Source organism: Phodopus roborovskii, unplaced genomic scaffold (genome assembly GCF_943737965.1).
Source record: "Phodopus roborovskii unplaced genomic scaffold, PHOROB, whole genome shotgun sequence".
In the NCBI taxonomy this organism is placed as follows: Eukaryota; Metazoa; Chordata; class Mammalia; order Rodentia; family Cricetidae; genus Phodopus; species Phodopus roborovskii.
Window position 1 is genome coordinate 14,699,427 of NW_026126409.1, and position 21,955 is coordinate 14,721,381.

Sequence of the window (21,955 nt, forward strand, 5' to 3'; positions counted from 1 at the left end):
GAACTTGTGCATCAGTGGACACACTAAATGACTCTCGGTGCCTTGCTTATTTACAGAAGCAAGGCACAGTTAATGTTGAAATAAGTTAAACATTATCACTGATATATATTTTTTATTCTGTATATTAAAAGGTTTAAAATGTTATTAAAAAGTTATTAAAAGTCCAGTGTAATTTTTTATGACTGCATCTTCATATCACTTAGGAGAAAAAAAATCACTGTGTAGAAACAGGAGTTATGTTTAGCTTCCTTTCCATAGTGGATACAACAACACTGCATTGTCTTAAAAAAAAAGTTACTGGATTTTCTTCCTTTCACAAGTTCACTCATAGAAAATGTGTAAGAGAAAGGGAAAATGAACCTCCTGTGGCTATTTATAATCTAAACATTATCAGGGCAAGTGACACCCACCTTTGAATCACACATTGAATTTCCATTTGTGGAAAAATACTGACAAATCATAGCTTCACTTCCTCTTACTACCAAACCATTTCCAGTGACTTTCCCCAAATAAAACTGTACAAGGCTCTATTGGACTCTGTAAAACATGCATTAACCTTCTGTTTTCAGTATCTCAGAAAGTGACTGCCCCTGGATATATACTCCCTATATACAGAGAGAGCTAAGTTGAAGTGCATTTTCAGGGGTGGGCTTGACTGCAGCCTGAATGGTAGATTATAAGAATCAGTGACTATGACACAGATGCACAGATAGCAACCACATAATGGTCACAGGAAGAAGACATATCTGCAGCCAAGGAGAGGCACAGAGACACCAGCCTCACCACACTTGGGTCCTTGACTCTCATTTTCCAGATCTGAGAAAATGTTCACTGTCACAGGGACTTGGTTACAGCAATTGCAAGAACACAGGCAGAAAACAAAACAAGTATAAACAGGTGTGGAAGTTAGTGTGGAAGGTTCCCAAAAATGATTCTTCTTGTTATGAAAGATAGTCTCCCAAGACTGTCCTCAAAGTGTCCTGCCTACCTCCTACAGAAGGGTGACCCCACTTTATATGTAAGATGGCAGAGGTATGAGCTGTGTCAGATCTGCTCATGGATGGTAAACAAGACCATGTACACCTGAAACAAGATGCCACTGGGAAATTAATTACCCTGAGCTCACCACACTTTAAATGTCATTTTTACTGACAGAATGCAGGAGTACATTTTCAAGAGTTGCTAATCTCACATCAAACCCCTTCCATAGTGTTTAGGCCTGTCTTGGAAAGCATGCCTCTACCTGGCATGCTTCAAAAATAGTCAGAAAGGAGAGGTTCAGGTCCATTTCCCAGGACAGCCAACGATGGGGGCCTCAGCAGCCAACCATGATCAGAATCCAGACACCATTCTTCTCTGAGTTCTATGACAATTAGGAAATTGTGGGAAAGCCACACTTGAACCACAGAGAATAATATATCCTGAGCAAATGGTGCTCAGAACCAGTATGTTCAGCCTACTCCTGCTCAGCTCAGGAAGTGTAAAATAGCACCAGTGTCACGGAAGTAAGATGGGCCCAGTGTGAGCACAGAGAAAATGCCATCGCTTACAGTTCTCCATATAGAACTCTGACCTTTCCCTTTATAGAAAAATGTCTGCAATCAGAGCAATACAAGTCATGAGCCTCTGCTAACTTGACAGAGACTACTGTTGCCACCTTTCTGGTCATGCTCTAGCTCTTGATCTTGGTCATGGTCTGGCCATATTGAGACAACACCAGACTGCAAGCAATTTGTGTAAAACTGTTGATGAGGATTTTGCTCCTAAAGGTTCAGAAGCATGAATTACTCAATCTAAGTGAAATAGAGGAGATGTACACGCATGCAACAGCCCCACTAAGTTCTTACATAGGATTCACATAGCATATATGAAAGGACTCAGACATTATGGTGGCAGTACTCTGGTCAGCCCAGGGTTCCACGGTTCCATAGTCTGCAGCAAGTGTAAAAGACCCCTTTAAAAGAAATACCCCACCCATTTATGCTCTCCTTCTGCTTTCTCTTTCCTGCTGTTCCCTTGGGACAGACAGGTCTTTTCCTCTCTCCCTCTTCTCTACTGTCCTCTCTCTATCTCTCTGTCTCTTTGTCTCTTTTCTCTTTCCTTCTCCTTTCCCTTTCCAATAAAACTTCTCACTAATCTGTGTCTGCCTGGCATGTTTGTCCCTCCGCCTCAGTCACCCTTGCCTGCCATGGAACCCACCAAGGTCCCCCTCCATTTATACTAACATTATACACCTGTACTTGTGCACACACACACAGAGACAACAGCCTGCATTGAAGTTTTCCTTGGTGTGTGTTCTGTTTAGTTGCTGTTTCTAGAAATAACACTGATGGTTACATTTCTAGTGCAGCAATCTGCAGAACATGATTCCACTGGGTCAATCACATAAGTGATGTACTTCTCATGCTCCATAGAGTGAGAGTCACAGAGACACCCAAAACCAATTGATTTTTATCACTGAATAGAGTATGGCTAAGCTGAATCCAATGACAAATCCATGGGAACACAAGAAAGCCCTGTGATCTTGAACACACACAGTTGGGCTCAGCTGTACTCTGTTTGGAAATGATGAAACTGCTGAATCAGTGGTCTTGGTTCCATTTCAGCTGAAGATCCAGCTACCTACACTGCTGAATTAAGGTGCTCATGAGAGCTATATAAACTCATAACACTGGTGTTGAAAGCAGCCTTGCCTGGCATCGAATTCACCCCATTTCACTATATAAAATAACACTGTAAAGACATTGACAATGCTTGTCACCTCTGTGTCTATGTGAGCCACTCATTTCATGCAATTCTAGAAAAGAAGACATTTATAGTGATAAAAGTCTTTTAGAACTCTTAATTGCCCTGCAGTACCTAGCAAACCCATGATACATGCATGCACACACCATGTGTACACACACACACACTCACTCACTCACCTACAGTAAAATTGTAACATAAACAACACAATAGTATTGTTTGAAGGTCACCTGCTGTCTGAGAAAGCTCAAGTCCTGCCATGATTCATTTGTGCTATGGTTGTTTCGAGAAGATGTAATTAGACAAATCTAACCCATCTGCACACTGAGACCTTAAGATGTTGTTTTCATTAATGATGCTCAGGGCACTGAGACACACACATTGAAGAGGCTTACCATCAAATACTTCCAGGGAATCAAACTGCTTTTCACTTTGAAATGTGTCCACAAAGAGAGTTATGTTAAAGTTTGGCTCCACTTTAATACTCCAAGCACATGTCTGGGAGTTAAAATAATTGCCTGGATACCCCGGACTGAGGATCACCCCAGAAGATTCCGTTCGTACTTCATTTGCTGGGCATTGTGCTAAAGAGAAAAGAGAGTTAGGGGGTCTTCATTAACACAATGAATCCATTATTGATGCGATGGATTCTGTCTTTCTACACATGAGCCCATGAGAGGAGAAGACAATTTGTTGAACTCTGACTACATTTAATACAGGATGAAGACACCTAGGAGAGAGGTAAAGTCAGGATGTGCAGTGTGTGCTTTCCACTGGGTCTATCCATCACTCACTACTGCATCTCCAGAGCACAGGAACCCAAGTCACCTCAATGCAAAAGTAAAGGCGGATATCACATCTTCAATACAATATAACAAAATGTGGCTCCTTTGAAGAAAAAACCCACTTGTATTTTGACCCTTGTTATACTTGGAGAAATAAACTCTAAATATTTATTGTGACCATTTAGGTAAGAAATGGATTAGAGAAACACTGTCAAAACCCACCCCAGATGGTTTGCTACAATTTTCAGCAGAACCTATGATCTCAAAAGTAAAATTTCTCTTACTGAAACACTAAGGTACTGCAAGTTTGGTGACTCCTTTTCTCCTCATCCTTCTATTTTGATTCAGCTACTTCTGGGATCATTTTTTTTTTTAAATACAAACACCAAAAGAGTTCCTTAATGCTATCTCTCATTGCTGAATTAAGCTATATTACAGAAATGCTTTCCCATAGAGCTACAAAGGGACCCTGGTCAGCCATAGCACATAGAATCAATGCACCAGCATGACTCACAGCAGATCATTAACCAGATCTTCCCAAAGACAATGAGCATTTGTTAAAGATGGAGATCTCATTTGTTGGGTTTTCCCGTTTTAATGAGTTGACTGTGTGTTATTTATATATACATTTCAAAATGAAATTATTTATACATATACTTCCCAGAACAGATGGAGAGAGCTTATAAGGTATTTCACTCTTCAATATTATATTTAAAAGTTGCCATTTAGTTGGAGAGTCTAACTGAAATGTACCTTAAAGCTTAGTAAATTTTTAGAAAAAAAAGGATAAGCAATTAACAACACAAACCTTTAAAATATATTATAGATCAAAGTCCTAAAATGTTCACAGTATAAGCTAATTACAGTAATATCACTGAGAATAATTCCAAGTGGAAGTCATGGACAGACTCGGTCAAAAGTTCTGTTTTCTGTAGTGATGGTGGTGACATAATGAGCCATCAAATGGGAGTGGCACCTTCCCAGTACAGGGGTTTCAATGAAAAATGTTCCCATGGGTTCAGGGAACCACGGTGGAATATTTGGTCCACAGTGGTGATGCTGCTTGTGGAGGCTTAGGAGGTTCAATGTGCTGGAGGAAGTATGTCCAACTGGGGGTCAGCTTGGAGAATCTACAGCCAAGCCCTACTTCCTTTTTTTTTTTTTTTTTGTTTGTTTGTTTGTTTTTTGTTTTTTGTTTTTTTTTGTTTTTGTTTTTTTTTTTTTTTTTGGTTTTGGGTTTGGGTTTGCCACAAAGATGTAATCTCTCAGTTTCCTGTTCCTGCTGCCATGCTTCCCTGCTATGATGGACTCTTATTCCCCTGGAACCGTAAGTCAAAATAAATTCTCTTTCATCAGTTGCTTTTGGTCTTTTTATTTTACCCACAACATCAGAAAAAAAAATACATAAAAAGTAGAAACTCTTGCACTGACATATCATCTGAGTTCTATCTTCTTGTTTTAAGCTATGGCTGGAGAAAATGCAAAGAACAAGCTCAGACCAGTGAGCCCTCTGGTTTATTCTTCTGGGCAACTTAGAGTAAACTTTGTTCATTATAACATGATACCCAGAATGCCCAGCAGAGCTGTGCCTTCTTGCTAAGCCTCTGAACACATACTCTATGACTTTGAGCTAAGCAAGCCCAGTTATCCACCTTCCATCTTTCTTCTTGGACTATAACATCAAACTGGACTTGTCCCCTAATGTATGCCTGTGCTAAGTATGCACATGAACATTCCCATACCTCATACACTTTCCTATAGGAATACAAGTAAGTTCCTGCAGTAACTCCCACCTATGATTCTGGCCTTTGGAGAGACTTTTGCTTAGGGAATATTCCCACTGCCCCCTCACTCATGTAGGCAATAATTTGCTCTACTATTTTATCTTCTGTTGTACATTTTGCCTTGGTGCTCACTGAGATGCACACACATTCATTCAGCGGCAAGATCACATTGGAAAATTTACTTTGCCCATTGCAGGTTGGACACACTGTGTGTGTGTGTGTGTGTGTGTGTGTGTGTGTGTGTGTGTGTGTGTGTGTGTGTACAACCCTCCATTTATAGCAGAGACAGAAAAAGTATTGGCTCTCATTGCAACATGGAAGCAGCTACCCCTCAGGGTTAAGGGAGATGTCGCAGATGTAAATGTCTCTCTTAAATAGAAGGTGCCATATGGGCAGAGAAACTGGAAATGTCCTTGTATATACCCTCCTTTTCTCAACAGACAGGTGCTAGCAAGTAGAGCCTGCTCTCTGTGTTTCACTGGGGAAGTATGCAGCCAGGCCTCTACCTTATACATCTTACCACTGCAAGGAGTTTTAATGACACTGAACTTCAGGCCATCTGGAACTAAGAAACTTTGAAATGAGTTGTTGAAAGCCACCTGGAAAGGCATCGTCACCTCCAGGGCTGAGCAACTATCCAAATCAGAAGCAGCCCCGAGTGGAGTCATTCTTATGCCTTCTATTCATAAAATTTTCTCTTTTGCTCAGTAGAGAAGATGAACTGAAAATATAAGCAAAGCCATTTTACCAAGTTTGTGTCATACTTAAAGCTATTATTTTCAGGCCCACATACTATTTTAAAAATATATTTGAATATAATTCCTGAGGAGCCCAAATATCTCTGTTTCTTCCTGCCTGCCCTGCTGTTTCCTGGGAGTTTACTTCTTCCTGGAAGCTACTATAAACTGTTGCCAGGAGCAGCTCAGCTAGCATGAAGGTTCTAACTCTCCCCTGAAGCTGAGCATCTTGGTATTCCAGAGCAATGATGCCTTTAAATCCCCTTATACCTCAGAAGACATTTGAGAAGACTTCTGCTATGGGGAAGGACTCTTAAAGGAGTTTGCCTGAAACTGAGGACAGCTCCTCTCAGCAGGAACAGGGCACGTTCAGTTATATGTATTTATTTATCTATTTATATTTTTTTATTTATAAGGAAACCAACTGTGAGGCTTACAAATATGGAATGTATGATTTAACACATCTTGCAGGGTATCAGCGGAACTAACTTAGAATGAGGAACTTGAACTAGGATTTCTAATCATTAACTCCTTAGCTGGGTGTGGTGTTTGGTCCACACCCTTACTGCCAATACTCTGGAGGCAGAGGAAGGCAGATCTCTGTGAGTTCTACCAGTCTGATATAATCAGAAAAATAGCCAGGGTGACACAGAGAGACCCTCAGGAAAATAAAACAAAACAAAAACGACAAATTAAAAAAAAGATTAACTTCTTCCAGGCGTGGAAGCGCTTCCCCCCCCCCCACCCCAAAAAAAAAGCAGACAGGGTTTTTCTGTGGCTTTGGAGGCTGTCATGGAACTAGCTCTTGTATACCAGGCTGGTCTCTAACTCACAGAGATCCTCCTGCCTCTGCCTCCAGGGTGCTGGGATTAAAGTTGTGCGCCACCACTTCCCACGGGAGTGCACATTTTTAATCCCAGCACTCTATAGGCTGCATCAGGAAGCTATTAGTGCACTCAAGACCAGCCTGGTCTAGTGACTTTCAGGACCCAGAACTATATATAAGATACTGTCTCAAAACCTATATTTAAATAAATGAATAAATTTAAGTAATAAAAACTAACATGGTAGACAAAGTCATGAGTTTGAGAAGAACTGGGGGATGGACACAAAGAGTTGGAACTGGAGGACTGGAAATGGGGTAAATACGGTAGTCATGTATGAAATTCTCAAAATAAGTATTAAGAAAACTAAAAACAACAACAAAACACCTATAGGATGAGAGAACTGTGAAAACCAGTAAGACTCAAAGAAAATGGGAGACCCTGTAGCCTACAGGGGTTAGAGTGTGGCCATGTGGGAAGAACACTGCATTTACATGATTAAAAACATGATTTAAACTTCATTTTAATAGAAACTGCATTAATCTGGAAAGGGCAATGTAAGGAAGGAGTGGTCCACATTCTGTGCATAGAACAGGAAACAAATACATGTGCCTTTTCTAGGCTTGTTTTAAGCCCTCCATACTGAGAGATGGCGAGATTAAAACATGACTTTAAAATGTGAAGGTTTGTCTGTGAGTATAAAATGGCAAACATTTCAATAGTATATGTTCTCTAATCTTGAGAAGAGAATCCCAAGACCATTAACACTGTGCCAATACAGCAGAGACACTCAGTTTAACCAATAAAATGACTCAGGGCTCCTAATTCTACCCCAGTTTGTCACCTGAGCACTTAAAGGATGATGATGCATCATAGCTTCATCCACCCTTCCTGGAAGGTCACTCTGCCTGGAACAGACTAGGGTGCTTGCTCTCCAGTGCAGTAGCTTTCCAACACACCGAGCTCCCTATGCTTAGTGATTTTGAAGTTAATGGTTTTGAGCTTTGTAAGGCACTTTGAAGACTCAGTGGTCATCCATTTCCAAGTGCAGCCCAGTTTTCTAAGTCCTGCTCTCCAGGCAACATGGGTGCTTCCTCATCAAGTCACTTAGATAGCCAGACACAACCCATGCATATGAAAGTTGCTACTTCCACAGTACAGAGAAACCACTTGTGAGGTACACCCATGAGAAAACTCACCTGATACTCACAAAGTACTTTTAGCCTCTTCTACAAACACAGAAGTAGCTGGATCCCTTGTGTGTGCTGGGCAAAGGAGAGAGACCTGCCTATCACTCTGCCCTTCCTGCTCTCTTTTTCTGATGTATGGCATGGCCACATTCCTGGAAAGGGTGAGTCCTGCTCTTAGGACTCCCTATCAGAATTGTGATTGTTCAAAATAAGTTGAAAACACTGGCAGGGAGCTGAAATGCTGTGTCTGACCTACTTGGACTATCTATGGCTGTTTTCTTCCCACTGTACTTGAAAGTCATTTCTATGAAATTACATTTCTTAAAGGAACCAACAGGTGAAGCCTAGAAAAGTCTGGTCTTTCAGTGTAAATGATCTTAGTCCCAGATCATGGTCAGTTTATGCTAGAGGCATAAACAAAACTGAAAGTGGATATGTTTCTTGTTATACATTTATTATACCCAAAGGGTTAAACACCAGGTCCCTAAATCCAGATGAAGTATTGACAGGGAAATCACAGGATGCTCAGTTTGCTTGAGATGAACTCAAAACATGAGGCAGGTTGCAGAGCTGTGGAGAAGGGCTATATCATCAGGAATGGATAGCAGCTGTTCTTTAATATTTATTTAATATTTAATATTTCAGTTTTTCTGTGTTTGAACATTCCTATGATACATTGGTTGCAAACAGCGTGACTTAGGTTTATTGTTGAGGGTGGGCGAAAAGTCAAAAAAGTCATCCAATACCTCTGCTGGAAGCTTGTTTACATTGTGGGACTGATTCAGCACAGACCCTGGGTCAAATTCAAACCCATCCCCAGAGACGGGACATACCTTCACAGGTGGGTGGAGAGCCTTGGAATTGTAGCTGTGAGCTGAGTTTGCATGTCAGCGTGTCACTCCCAGACAGCGTGTACCCAGAGTGGCACTGGTACTTCACAAAGTCCCCTGAAAGAACCAACCCAACACCTTGGGATCGACATTCCCAGAACAGTTGACATTTGACAGCTGCCACTGTGCTAATCAGTTGTGACTGCTTAATGAGCTATGTCATTAGCAAAGCATTGCAAAGAGTGTCTGCATTCACTTTCTGTATGTCTCTAAAAAGTCCCTGTTTTCAGTTCTTAGTTTATAAAACATAGTATTACTAAAAAAAAAAAGACCATATTAAGCTGTCCCCTTCCTTGACCGATGAAAATATTTTTCACACTTTCCAAATGCCTTGCTAAATTAATGTAAGTGCCATAGTTGTTGAGAATCTAAGCAGTGCTGTAGAGTGTAATGTGGGAATGGCTTTAGCCAACCCAACAGAGCTTGCCCATGACCCTGCACAGGGAAACATCATGGTTCCAATTAGCCTAGCCATCATGAGTAGAGCAGGAACTGGATAATGTGATTTGACCAGCATTCTGAAATAAGGTGTCACCACAAGAATACAGATTTTTTTTTATTGAGACAGACAAATCCTGGGTTCTAATAATTATACTGACAACATATGTTGTGTCTAGGTTCCTAAGAGGTCCAGATGAGACCATGACCAAAAACAAAGCAACAGTAACATTTTAAAATAAAATTTTCCAAATAAAAGATTGACATTAATTCTCATTAAGAATATCTTACAACCATTTTTCATTTGAAGCTTATTACTTACACTCAAATACATTCTAAGACAGACTCTGAAAACTTAGAATGCCACAGAGCAATGCCACAGAGCAAAAGACTTAAGCCACTTGGTTCCTAGTCAAAACAAGGTTGCACCTGTTTTGAACCAGTTTTCCCTTATGGTTACCAGTTTGCCTAAAGTCTGAATCTGAAGAACCATAAGAAGCCAGATCCCATGGTGTGAATTGAAGGAAAGCAGAATCGTGTTACCTATTTCGAAGTCCTCGTCTTCAGTAAGCAGGTCAGCCTGGGGCACTGCTGGGGGAGGCGGGCACCGCTTCAGCTGAAATGCTATCAGGGGATTATGAAAGATGATAACAGCTGTGGTTACCTTTGCTGAATGATCAAGTACAAGGCTATGTGTATGTGTACATCATTCTCTCCAAGGGCTCACTTTGACTGTTAAATGCCTAACAACACCCGAAGCCCAAGGGTTGAAAGCATTCAAGAAGAAAGGCACCTATCCTCCCTCTTTTAGAAGCCATCATTGAAATTATCCCATGACACCCTGGCTAGGTTAGGAAGCTTACCTTTTTCTTGTCCCTGGGAATGTTGTGGGGTTATGGGAGACAAGGTACTGATGTCCTTTCCCTACTGCTCTCAAGGATATTGTGAGGCTGGTATTGCCCCATTGGTCATTATATGATGGTTTCTATGACATTTCCTTAGAGCCAGGGACAGGCAGATATGCAAGAAGTCAAGTGCATCATGATGGTCTCTACAACAGGTTCTCCTTTATAGTTGTGTAGGAATAAATGAGTAGCTACCAACATGACCTGATTAAATGAACCAACAACAAAAGGTTTCCAGCACACTCTGTCACCCTCATGGGGTAATCCAGTGGGCTCTGAGAAGCTGGAGATAAGTTGTGTGGGCATGCTGGGGGGGCTTTCCTGGGACTATATGCCCTGGCCACTGAGGTAGAAATAAACTGACCATGAAAATTGAGGACAAAGAAGCCTCCATTGGAGAAATCACTGTGGAATTTGAGAAGGACCTGGTTGGTTGAGCTGTATGCTGTCTCGAGGGCAGTGTTTCCACTGAAGACTCCGAGCTGAGGTGAGTTCTGGTCAGGACCATCCCTGGAAAACAGATTGAGCCACCAGAGGAAGAAGTTCAGCACTATAGCCAAGACTGCAGCCAGCTCCCCAATAAGGTCATGGAGAGGACAGGGCTGATTTAGAAAGACCAGGGTGCACTGGCCTCCTCAGAGACACATTTGCATTGTCAGTGAAACAACTGCTTTTGAAAATGCATATGGCTGCCACTTCCTTAGGATGAATACTTATAGGTTTACAGCTCAATTATAACACCAAAAGATGAAATAAGACAATTCCCCTAGCACTGAATTTAGTAATAGGATGCTTGGTGTTCAGGAGATTCAGGGCCCCACATTTCTCCTTTCCATTGCATTCTGACTGTGGGTGATGAGCACACATGAATTGCAAGGACTGGCATTCTGTTCAGCAAGATCTACATGGATCTACGATTGGTGCAACTGCTGCTCTCCTGCCTTGCTGTGGAGCAGCAGCCCTCAGTGTCATCTCAACAGCCACTAGCTCAGCTCCTCAGAACCTGCTTCCAAGACCATCATTGCAGCCTAAGAAGGTAGCTTCCCCTGCATCATCCACAGTGACTCTGTCTTTAAATCCTATATATGTTCCCCCTACATTTTTGATAAAATGTCAAGGCCCTGAAGTATCTGGTCCTTCTGGCACAGGCCACTTTCACTCTCTCTTTGAGCTGTAATAAGAACTCAGCCACATGGTGTACCTCCACATATATCACCCGCAGGCAGACAACATAGGCACACAATAGACAGACACATTCACAAACAGAATACACACACACACACACACACACACACACACACACACACACACCAGTCATATATTCATATATAGATACATACAACATTCATGAAAACTAAGCAGACACACACATGAATATAATAAATATTTACTTATAAACAGACATACACAAGCATGGAAATACAACCCAATTGTACACAAACATGCATACAAATGCAAACAGATAGGCCACACATGCAGAGACATACATATATAAATCCATGCATAACACATATCATATAGCATACACATATATGTACAGGTCACCCATAATTTCAGCAATGCTACCTTTCTGGTAACCTAGGGTACCTTCATAGTATGAGGGAGAACACTCATTTCAGCATTCTCTTTAAATTGCATCTGAAATCTCTACTGTGTAGCTTGTCATTTCTCTAGGTCCTTCCTAGTAGAGTCATGTTCATCATATGTTTGCCCAGATTCCTCTGCAAGTCTCAAGGGAAACCAGGCCTGGGCAATCCAGGATGGGGAATGCCCTGAGGAAACACACTTCTATACTGTCCTTTTATGCATTATTTAAGGAGAAAGCACATTACAGCTTTTCTTTAAATATATACACATATGTGTGTATGTATACATACACGCACACAGATATATACATACACATATGTGCACATAAATACACACAAATATATATCCCTTAAAACTATGGAATAAGACAGGTGTGGTGGCATACACCTACAATTCCAACATTCAGGAGGCTGAAGCAAGAAGACCTCCATGAGTTCAAGGCTAACATAGGTTGCAGAGTAAGGTTTTATTTTTTTTAAATATCAATTATTTAATTAAAGCAAAATGTGATATAAGTTAATCATGAGTGTTGCTATGCATTCAAACAATCTGGTTATTTCTATAGCAAGTTAGACATATGCCTTGGGATTTCTTCTATATTGCTTGCCTTTGTTAGTAAATTCCACCTTCATTTAGAAAATGGTAACCCAACAACTTAGAGGCAAGTGCTAATCCAGAACATCCTACCACCAGCAGGGACTTCCATTTCCTGGGAGGAGACATACCAGACAGCGATGTAGTCATTTACAGCCTCAGTCTGCAGCAGGGTGAAGTTGATGTACACTCCATGCCCTGGAGGGACAGTGACCAGCCACAGGCAGTCCTTCAGAATTGGGTACTCATCCGGAAACCCAGGGGAATAAATGGTGCCATTCTGTGATGTCACATTATACCCACAGGGAGCTGAAAAGGCAGACATGGATCATTAACTAAGATGGGCTATTTTCACAAGTAGGTAATGATTCTGGTGTTTAAAGCCAAACTTTCCCCTGTATAGGAAATAACTGGAATATTTTCTCTTACTTCTTTGTCAAACTTATATCTCTCAAATCTGGAAACTCCAGGACAATTATACTCATAAGTTATCTCAGTCTCACTTAATATAGTCTCCAAGTCTTCAAAATCCCTCCAGATAGTCATTTCCCTTCCATTAAAGAAATCCTGCCAGTCAGTGCCTGCTGCTGAGCTGATAATCTATTGGGCTGTCTAGTGCAATGATTTATGCAGAAATCAGACACAAATAGGGAACTAAGTAGTTTTGTTTCCTGCCACTTTGCTAAAGCCTACTTAAGCCCCCCAAAGAGTGGCAGTTAAGCCTATTTGCCTCAAAACAAAGACATTATCAATTCTTTACAGATTGGTACCTGAGGAAGCAAGATAAACTTTCTTAAGTACATTGCATAAAAAGGTGGCCAAATCTAACAGTGTTGGGTTACATGGAGACACACTGCCTGATCTACTTTGACTGTCCTTAAAATTGATGATTACTGTTGCCATGGCAATTGTTTCACCTCTGGAAAAGTGAGATGACCACATAATGCAAGAGCCTGAAATGCATGTTGGCTTTCTACGGTCTTGATGAAGACCAATATTAAAGCAACTTAGAGTGGAAAGACTTGGTTTTAGAGTCCAGTTTAAAGTCCACCATGATGGAGAGCCAGGCAGGAACTGAAATTGACTATAGAGGAATGATGATTACTGGATTGCTTCCCAAGTCTTGCTCAAATAGTTTTTACACAGTGGTTCTGCCCTGCACAGAAGTAGAACCTGGCTGAAGGGGTGAATTCTGGGGATTACAAAGGTCATGCTGGGAGAGGGTTGGGTTGCAGGATGCTGGTTTCTCTGTGCAGGGCAAGCCGGCAGTTTTGCAGAGAAAGTGAGAGAAGTTGGAATGGTCTGTAATCCTTAGAGAACAAGGAATCTGGTTTTAGCTTTAACATTTCACAGGCAAAGTGACTTTTATGTCGAAACTGTACACAAAGTATTAAAAATAATCCAACATGGAGAGGATGTTAACTCTATATTGAATGTTTCTTAGAAATCCCTATATAGACCTTTTAGTTGAATGCAGTAGTTGCATTATGATATAATTTTGCATGACTGGTATGTTTCAGTATATTTTAAAATTCATGTCATTATTACTAATAATTAACATACAATGCTACACTTGATCTTAACCAGAAGGTATAGATGAGCAGAATATCCTTGTTCAGTGAAAGGTTTGGCCAGAGAGCTAGGCCTCCTTCTAGAAGGCAGCTCAAGAGCATGCAGTGGTCTCCCTGTATGAGTGGTGCACAGCCAGCCTGGTTCAGAAGGACAAGCCGGGAGACTTAAGGCAATAAAGCTGTGGGCTGCCAAGGTAGACATCTGTCAGTCATAGTTACATCAGAAGAGCTTGGCTCTGGAACTGTATTGGTTTCCAATGTAGGCATTCAATATGTTATCTTGCATTGACTCCAGAGAACCCCATAAGATGACAGCAACATCTTTTCCCTGTCGTAAGCTACACTGAGAAATTCAGATTCCCCAGCACCCATGGAAAGAGCTTTTTGTGGTAGCCTCTATAGTCAGGAGAGACAGAGAGACTCCTAGAGCTCACTGACCACCCAGCCAGGCTAGCATCTCGATGAGCTCTAGAGTCAGAGAGAGATCTTGTCTTGAAAATAAAGTTGGAAAAATTAAAGTTGAGAGCAGCAAAAGGCAACCGCCTCTGTTCTCTATCCTTCACACATAGTTCTTCACATACACATGTGTGCACACACACTGCACTCAGATGTACAAAGATATTCACAAGATAAAATATAAGAAGAGAACGCTGAAACAGGTGGCGTCACATTCGAACTATGCCCAGCAATGCAGACTATTGATTCTACTCGATGGTTACCTCCATACTGGGGAAACAAGCTCAAAAATAATAGCATGTAGAATACTGAATTTCCCTTTCATGTTAATGCAAAAGTCAGTGAATTGACCTTTTATATGCGAATTAGAATATTTAAATCCTCATAATTTCAAAGTAATTGACAGCTATCAATCTCAGAGGATGTTATTGTTGATTCACCCTTTGGCTTATTTTGGTGAAGATGGGGTTGAATGCATGGTCTTTTTATGTTCAACATCTGCTGCACCCTCACCCAAAGAAAGAGATTTCAAATGAAAAGAAGATGTAAATATTATTTAAAATATCTTAATGAGAGACAAAAAACAAAAAACAAACAAACAACAACAAAAACCCCAAACTGCAGACACATTAAGAAACTTATTTCATATGTAATTAAATAAGGATTTGGATTTTTAAATACAGCTAAGAGGCTTTTTGTTTTTATTGTTGTTCCTAAGATTATCAGAATGAAAAAAAATATTAAGTGAGATGGATTTTAAAAGCATACCACATACTTTTTTCTCCTGCTTCAGTAAAAATTCACAGCTAGGCACTTTCCCTTCCCCATGAGATAGAAGTGCTTAACATTTCAAAGGCCCATGGAGTTGGAGATTTCATTACTATTCATTCAAAGGTGTTGCATGTGTAATGCAGGGTACAGGCTCCACAGTAAACTCTCTGTGGCAGACAACTCCTCACAGATGCCATGCCTCATCAGTTTGTTTTACCTTGACATTGCAGAAACACCTAAGCCACCCTAAAGTCAGGAAGCCACTGTGAAGAGAGCCAGTGGAGTTCCTGCTCAGTGGCAGCACAGGTTGTGTGTGCACTTTGACCACATTTACTGCTGCTCAGCATCCTAGGAACTGGAGTCACCAGGAACTGGGCTGGCTGATGGAGGTACTCTGACAATAGATTATGCTCTCAGACTACTGAAATAATGTGGGGGCAAGAAACTGACATTTCCTCAGGCACCTCAGGATTGGAGAGGGAAAGTCTGAAACCAGGCTCTGGCCAGAGCCTCACAGTTCTGATAACTTGTAAGATTCCCTTTCACAAGGGGCTGCAGCAGAGACAAAAATGGTTCAGTGGTGGTTAGGACCACACCTGGCAAGGACCACTAATCATCTGTACCTCTTGCCTTCTGTCTAAAACACAGCCTCACATCAAGACTTCAAGGATGGACTTGCTGGTTGGAGGTGACTATTTTTTTTTTAATTCCTCATCAGGGAACACAAAATTTAAACAATTTTCTTTAGTTGGGACTACCAAGAACGGGCAGCCAAGCCAAGCTCCTTAGAGTTCCCAGGACCCAGGTACCAACCCTAACAATTCTAGTAACAACCCACACAGTTAGACTTCAGTTTTCTAGAAAAAGTTCTATTGTATGCTTCTGCTAACACTATGTCCTCCACCTAAAGTATTCTGTCTCTGAGGAGCAAATACTGTGAGCTGTTCAAGGTCCCCTATGACAATGAACTATTTTCTACAATATAGATTCAAAATGAAATCACTATAAAAGTTGAACAAACAACTAACTGTGATGGCTAATCTCCACTCTCAACTAGATGAGATGTAAAATCAGCTAGGAAACAGCCCTCTGGGCATACCTGTAAGGGGTTTCCTAGATTAGGTTAATAGGAAAAGATCTACCCCAAATGTTGGCAATACCATTCCACAGGCTAGGATCCCGGGCCAACTGAGAAGAAGAAAGAGAACTGAGTGCCAGCATTCAGCTGTCTGTGTTTCCTGCCACCATGACTTCCTCAGCATGATGGAGGATGCCTTCAAACTGTAGTCACAATAAGCCCTTCCTTCTTTAAGTTGCCTTTGTCAGGAAATTCATCATAGTAACAAGACAAGGAATTAATAATAAAAAAGTCTTTCCAGGATGAAATCCTTTATCATCGTTGTCCCCTATAACCACCGTGAAGGTTAAGGAGTCCCATTACCTCCCATTTATATCTTCAGGGCCTGTGTGGATTGGCAGGCTTCTGTGTCTGCAGTTGAGTTTTGAATGTATGCTTCTAACATGTAGTTACCTTTATGGTTTCCTGAAGCATAGAGACGGAACATTCTTTAGATTTCCTACATTGTGATACCTTTCTGCCATATTTGGTATATTGTAGGGAATCTCAATAAGTGAGGAAATCCTCTGGGGACTGAACTCATGAAGCGTTGCACAGTCCCCGCACTGTGATCCCTATGAGAAGCTCAACTGTCCCCAACAGAGATGAAGAGCCTACCGTCACACCGTGGGAAAGGGTGGTCCCAGTTTCTGTCAGTGCCATGCCGGCAGGTAAGCACAGGGTGGCCCAGCAAGATGTAGCCTGGGTAGCACTCGAAGGAGATTGACTGGCCCACACTGTAATCTGAGTTGATCATGAACCCGTTCTGGAATGTGGGTGGGTCCGGGCAGTTTTGTAACTCATAAGCTGAAATGAGAAACAGACAGCATCAAGCTCCCAGCAGGGATTGGGCTCAAAGGGACTATGGGAGAAGAACATAAGTGCAGCCGGCTTCTGAGGATATAAATGTCTAAACCCCATCTCTTCCAAGTTTCAAGTGCCATCCAGAATGAGTCAAGAAGTAATTAGTAGGAGGAGAATTACAACCACGTGCACTTAGTCAGCACTTAGTGTGTGCATCTGTGGAATCACAGCACACACACACACACACACACACACACACACACACAATCTGACAAGGTTTATTGCCTTGGCAAGAAGTGACAGGCAGAAACGATGTTAGAAAGCAAGAGAAGCAATAACAAAAAGACCTATGTGGAATCTGAGTTAACAGGGATCTGGTGTTTCTCTTTGGATACGAGAGAGACATTCCACTATTCTGTGTGTTTCCTGATGCACACTATGCTCCATTTTGTTTAACTTCATCATTTGGCACAAACAATAAAGGAAATCCTCTTCATTCTTTTTTTTTTTCTAGAAAAAGAGAACTGTAGAATCACGAAGCTAGCAATTACTCCTTGCACAATTGCTATAATAACTATTTATTGCGGTTTATCATTAAAATAATTATGTTCTACCAGTTTGGTGGTTTATGTCTTTAATGGGGAACAGAGACAATTAGATCTTTGTGAGCCTGAGTCCATAGTGAGGTATGTCTTAAATATATAAACACAACATGTGCTGCTCCTGGCTGTTGTTGGAAACCTACCCACGAATTAGTAATGTGAGCTAGTCCACACACCAGGCGCAACCTTGGTTACTGGAGTCTCAGAGCCAAAACCCCCCACAGACAGCCCCCACCCATGCTGCTATCTTCCCATCTCCAGAACCACCAATGAATATAAGAATGTCCTAATTCCCTCTTCAAAGCCACAAAGACATAGTGTAGGGGCAGCTGTGCAAAGGGCGCTTAGTGTCTCTGTGAAGAAGCACATAGGCTCCTGTGTCCAATATAGGTGGAATGTTTGGGAGGCAGGGCCAAGCTCAAGGACCTTCCACTAGTGCATAACTGTGATGATTGTATCTACCTACCTAGGTCCTTCCTTGCACACTGCTTCCTATCCATCACAACGCACATAAGTATATAGCCTTCTCCACACATTCTCATTACCATGATGTTCTGTTCGAGCATACAGGACCCAGGCAACAAGAGACTAATTTCTCTAAAACTATGAGTCAGGTCAATTCTGACTCCTGCAATCCTTACTTCTGGCAATCTGTCACAGTGGTGAATGGTAATTAACATAGAGACCAGGTAAGATCCACAGACACTGCCAGAAAGATTCCGATTCCTGTATTCTTTCACAGACAATATGATGCTGAATGATAATGGGAAAAATCAGCCTTCCATTTCACCACTGGAGGGGAGGGGGATACTTGAAATTAATAAATAAATACTGAAACACACTCTGGGCTGTGATGCCTACCTGATGCATGAAGTACAAAGATCTTCTTTCTCTGTGTTTTATGACATGAAATTAAGAGGCCACAGGAGAAATGGAGTCAAAGGCTCACAGCAGGCTGGGGGAAATGAAGCACATGCCACAAAGACACGTGTAGACTGAAGCCACAGCATTAGAGTGGGAGGCAGGCACAGGCTTAGACTCAATGTGTGTCTCTGAGCACCTCCAGGGTTCCTATGGAGGGAGGCCCCGTGGGAAGACACCAGGTGGGCAGATGCCAGAGACTGTTATTCTGAGGGATTTGTGCACTTTCTAAGTAGAGGGTCTTCAAGAACATTTGCCAAACAGTAAGCATAACAAAATGTCATTATTGTCAATAGTTTATATTTATTTGGGGTGGCACTACTATGGTATACTTTCTTTTTGGGAAGACAGTGTGCAGTAGTCATGGGTCTTTGGCTTTCTCATTTTAGGCAACATAATTGGCCATAATCCTTCAGGACAGCAATCTGGATAATGCCGTGGGAAGACTCTGTTCAGTACTTAACACTAACAGTACTGTTTGAAGAAATCTTTGTCCTGAGGATAATTTCAAATGAGAAAGTTAAATGTTTAAGTATGCCAACTGCATCATCATTTACATGAAAGCAATCCAAAGGTCTATAGAAATAATAGCTGCCATATGAGATGGTCTCATAAATACTGAACACACAGGGCAGGGCTCACAAGTAAGAATGTTTCTAATTCACAAAGGTGTGAAAGGGATACCACAGTTGTAGTTCTTAAACTGGCTCTTCTCTTGGGCTAGTACTGAGCAGCACGGTCCTCTCCTGTGACTGTGGGAGTGACAGGGAACCTGGCATCCCAGCCAGCTCTGTGGTTGCTAGGAGAAACTACCCATGTGCTACAGTATGTATGATGCTAATCTGGGATGCTCCATGGACATGTACATTAAATACATGCTTTAGCTTACAACACTGTCAACTTGTCATGGTTTCAATATGAAATCCAGCTGATGGCCTATTTGAGGAAGTTGTGGAAATGGTTGTAGAGAGTCAGCATTTCAGGTGACTTTCAAGTGCGACACCAGCACCCCAGTCTGCTTCTCTATCTGCTTCCTATCTTTTTTTTCTGCAAATTCATTTTTAATCATGTGTATTTGTGTGTCTCCATGAGTGTGTGCCATGTTTCTGAGTGTCCATGGAGATGAGAGATGTGGGGTCCCCTGGAGCTATAGCTATAAGTGGCTCAGCCACTAGACATGGGTGCTTGGGATTAGACTCAGGTCCTCTGGAACAAACATACATGCTCCCACCACTGCTGAGCCACCTCTCTAGGTTATTCTGCCACATATTCCAGCCCTGATGTTCTGCCCAAGCATGTAGGACCAAGTGACTATGGATGGAACTTCTGCAGCCCCCCCTGTTTATCTCAGGCATTATGCCATAGGAATGAGGAAGATAGACAATGGGCAGCTTACATCAGGATACTGGTGATGGCCCAGAGGCATCTGCACTACACAGGGTTATATTTCAGTGTTTGTCCTCCCACTCATCTTCAGCATCAGGAAAATGCTGCACTGATGACAACAGGGCTCCATCATTGGGTAGCTATTTAAAAACTTTAAGCCACCATTGGCTTCATTATTTTATATTATTACTATTATTCATTATATCACTGCATATACAATTATGTAATGTCTTTAAGGAAGAAGCATCTTCAGTGATTGACAGCTGGAAATCATGAACTAGAAGACAGTCTAGAACCTCAAAGATCTCAAAAGAATCCTTGGCCTTGTGTCCCACAAGGGACTAGAATTGGAGAAAATGCTCCATCCAGATAAAATCCCCAGAGTTAGGTGGGCACAAGTGGTCTAGAAGAAGCAGAGTTCGATTTCAGAGCCAGAGCTCTCCCCCAAAACAGGAAAGCAGAGAGGAAGAAATGAGCCCCATCAGAAAGACACATATTACACTTTTTCTCTCTTATGCAGAACTTGGATTTAAATATAAATGTTACAGTAGAAAAACCTGGCCAAGATACTAGACCCCCTGGCCTGGTGGAGACCTAACATTCCAGTTGAGTGGGCCAATTACTTGTCTAAGGGCCCCCCCTTGGGAGGTGAACCTACCTTAGGCCATGCTAAAGAGATGCTCAGAGTAAGAAGTTCTTTGATGAAACACTGCACTTTTCCTTCTCAGAGCCCCAACCCTGGTGTAGAAGCTTATGGCCCGCAGTTACAGAGTTCTAAGTCTGTCTGCTTTCCTGAATTATTAGAAAAAGCATAACTGTTCCTCTTTCCTTTCTATCTCTTTTGCAAGCATGTTTTATCACGTTTGCCCAATATTTGGGTTTCCTTACTCTTCACTGAAGAGCCCCTTCCATGGGGCTGTTGTCCACCAACTGTGTGACCTCCATGCTGCATAAGGCATGCTCCCCTCACCCCACCCTCTCCACTGCCTCTGCCAGACAGCTGCTGAGATTTACGGTTTGCCTGCCCTGGTTTATTTTTTTCTTTTAAACTCTGATAAAATAAACCTAAAGCTTCTGTTTGTCCCAGATGAAAATTCTTTTACTAATGAGACTAGGAACTCCAGAAGGAGAGCCCGATCTGCAAGCCCCCTACCCCCCTACCTCAATCCCTTAGTTGACTGTGTCCCTCCTGAGACAGCTCTGCAAACCACACACCACAGGGCTACCTCTGCCTCTCAAGGGCCCTGCCAGCCTGAAGGCTGTAGATGTAGCCCTTTCCTGAGAACCAGCGTTCAGTATCCCACTGTGGCTGTCATTCACCTCACACCTTGCTTGAGCCTCAAGTGACACTGTAGGTGCTTGCTCTCCATAAGAAGATAGATTCCATGCTGTGCTCAACTGTGGACAGAGCTCCCTTTTCAATATACTTTTTTTTTTTTAAAGAATGAAATCACCTGCCCTAACTCCACTTTACTTTGGACACAATAAAAATGGTGGGAAAAAAATTACACCCTTCAATGCAGTCAATAAGACTGCTAGTAACACCCCCAAGGAACAAAGCAAAGTGAAAGCTGATTGCCCATTCTCAAGAAAGGAGAAGCAAATGAAACTACCTGCAAACTAACCTAGACTTCATTGGAAGAGCCATTCAGGGTTTAGTGGTGCCTTGGAGGCTTGACCACACAGGTATCACTCACAGTGGAACAAAATAAACAAGGTCATTGTTAACAGATACCCCTACCTCCAACACCACACACACACACACACACACACACACACATGCACACACGCACACTGCACTTTATTAATTTTGTTGTAAAGCCTGCGGGATAATTTAAGAACTATAGT

At 41.8% G+C, this 21,955-nt stretch overlaps 1 protein-coding gene across 1 annotated transcript in view; it reads right to left on the bottom strand.

The window, feature by feature from the left end:
* Csmd1 (CUB and Sushi multiple domains 1) overlaps nucleotides 1–21,955 on the bottom strand; it is a 1,460,794-nt gene that overhangs the window by 79,516 nt on the left and 1,359,323 nt on the right. Inside the window, exons 42-47 of the mRNA XM_051182080.1 lie at nucleotides 17,013–17,201; nucleotides 12,611–12,788; nucleotides 10,663–10,808; nucleotides 9,937–10,017; nucleotides 8,899–9,012; nucleotides 3,141–3,329 (exon numbers count right to left, since the gene is read on the bottom strand). Of these exons, the coding sequence (XP_051038037.1) occupies nucleotides 3,141–3,329; nucleotides 8,899–9,012; nucleotides 9,937–10,017; nucleotides 10,663–10,808; nucleotides 12,611–12,788; nucleotides 17,013–17,201 (897 nt within the window). The remainder of the gene's footprint in view (nucleotides 1–3,140; nucleotides 3,330–8,898; nucleotides 9,013–9,936; nucleotides 10,018–10,662; nucleotides 10,809–12,610; nucleotides 12,789–17,012; nucleotides 17,202–21,955) is intronic.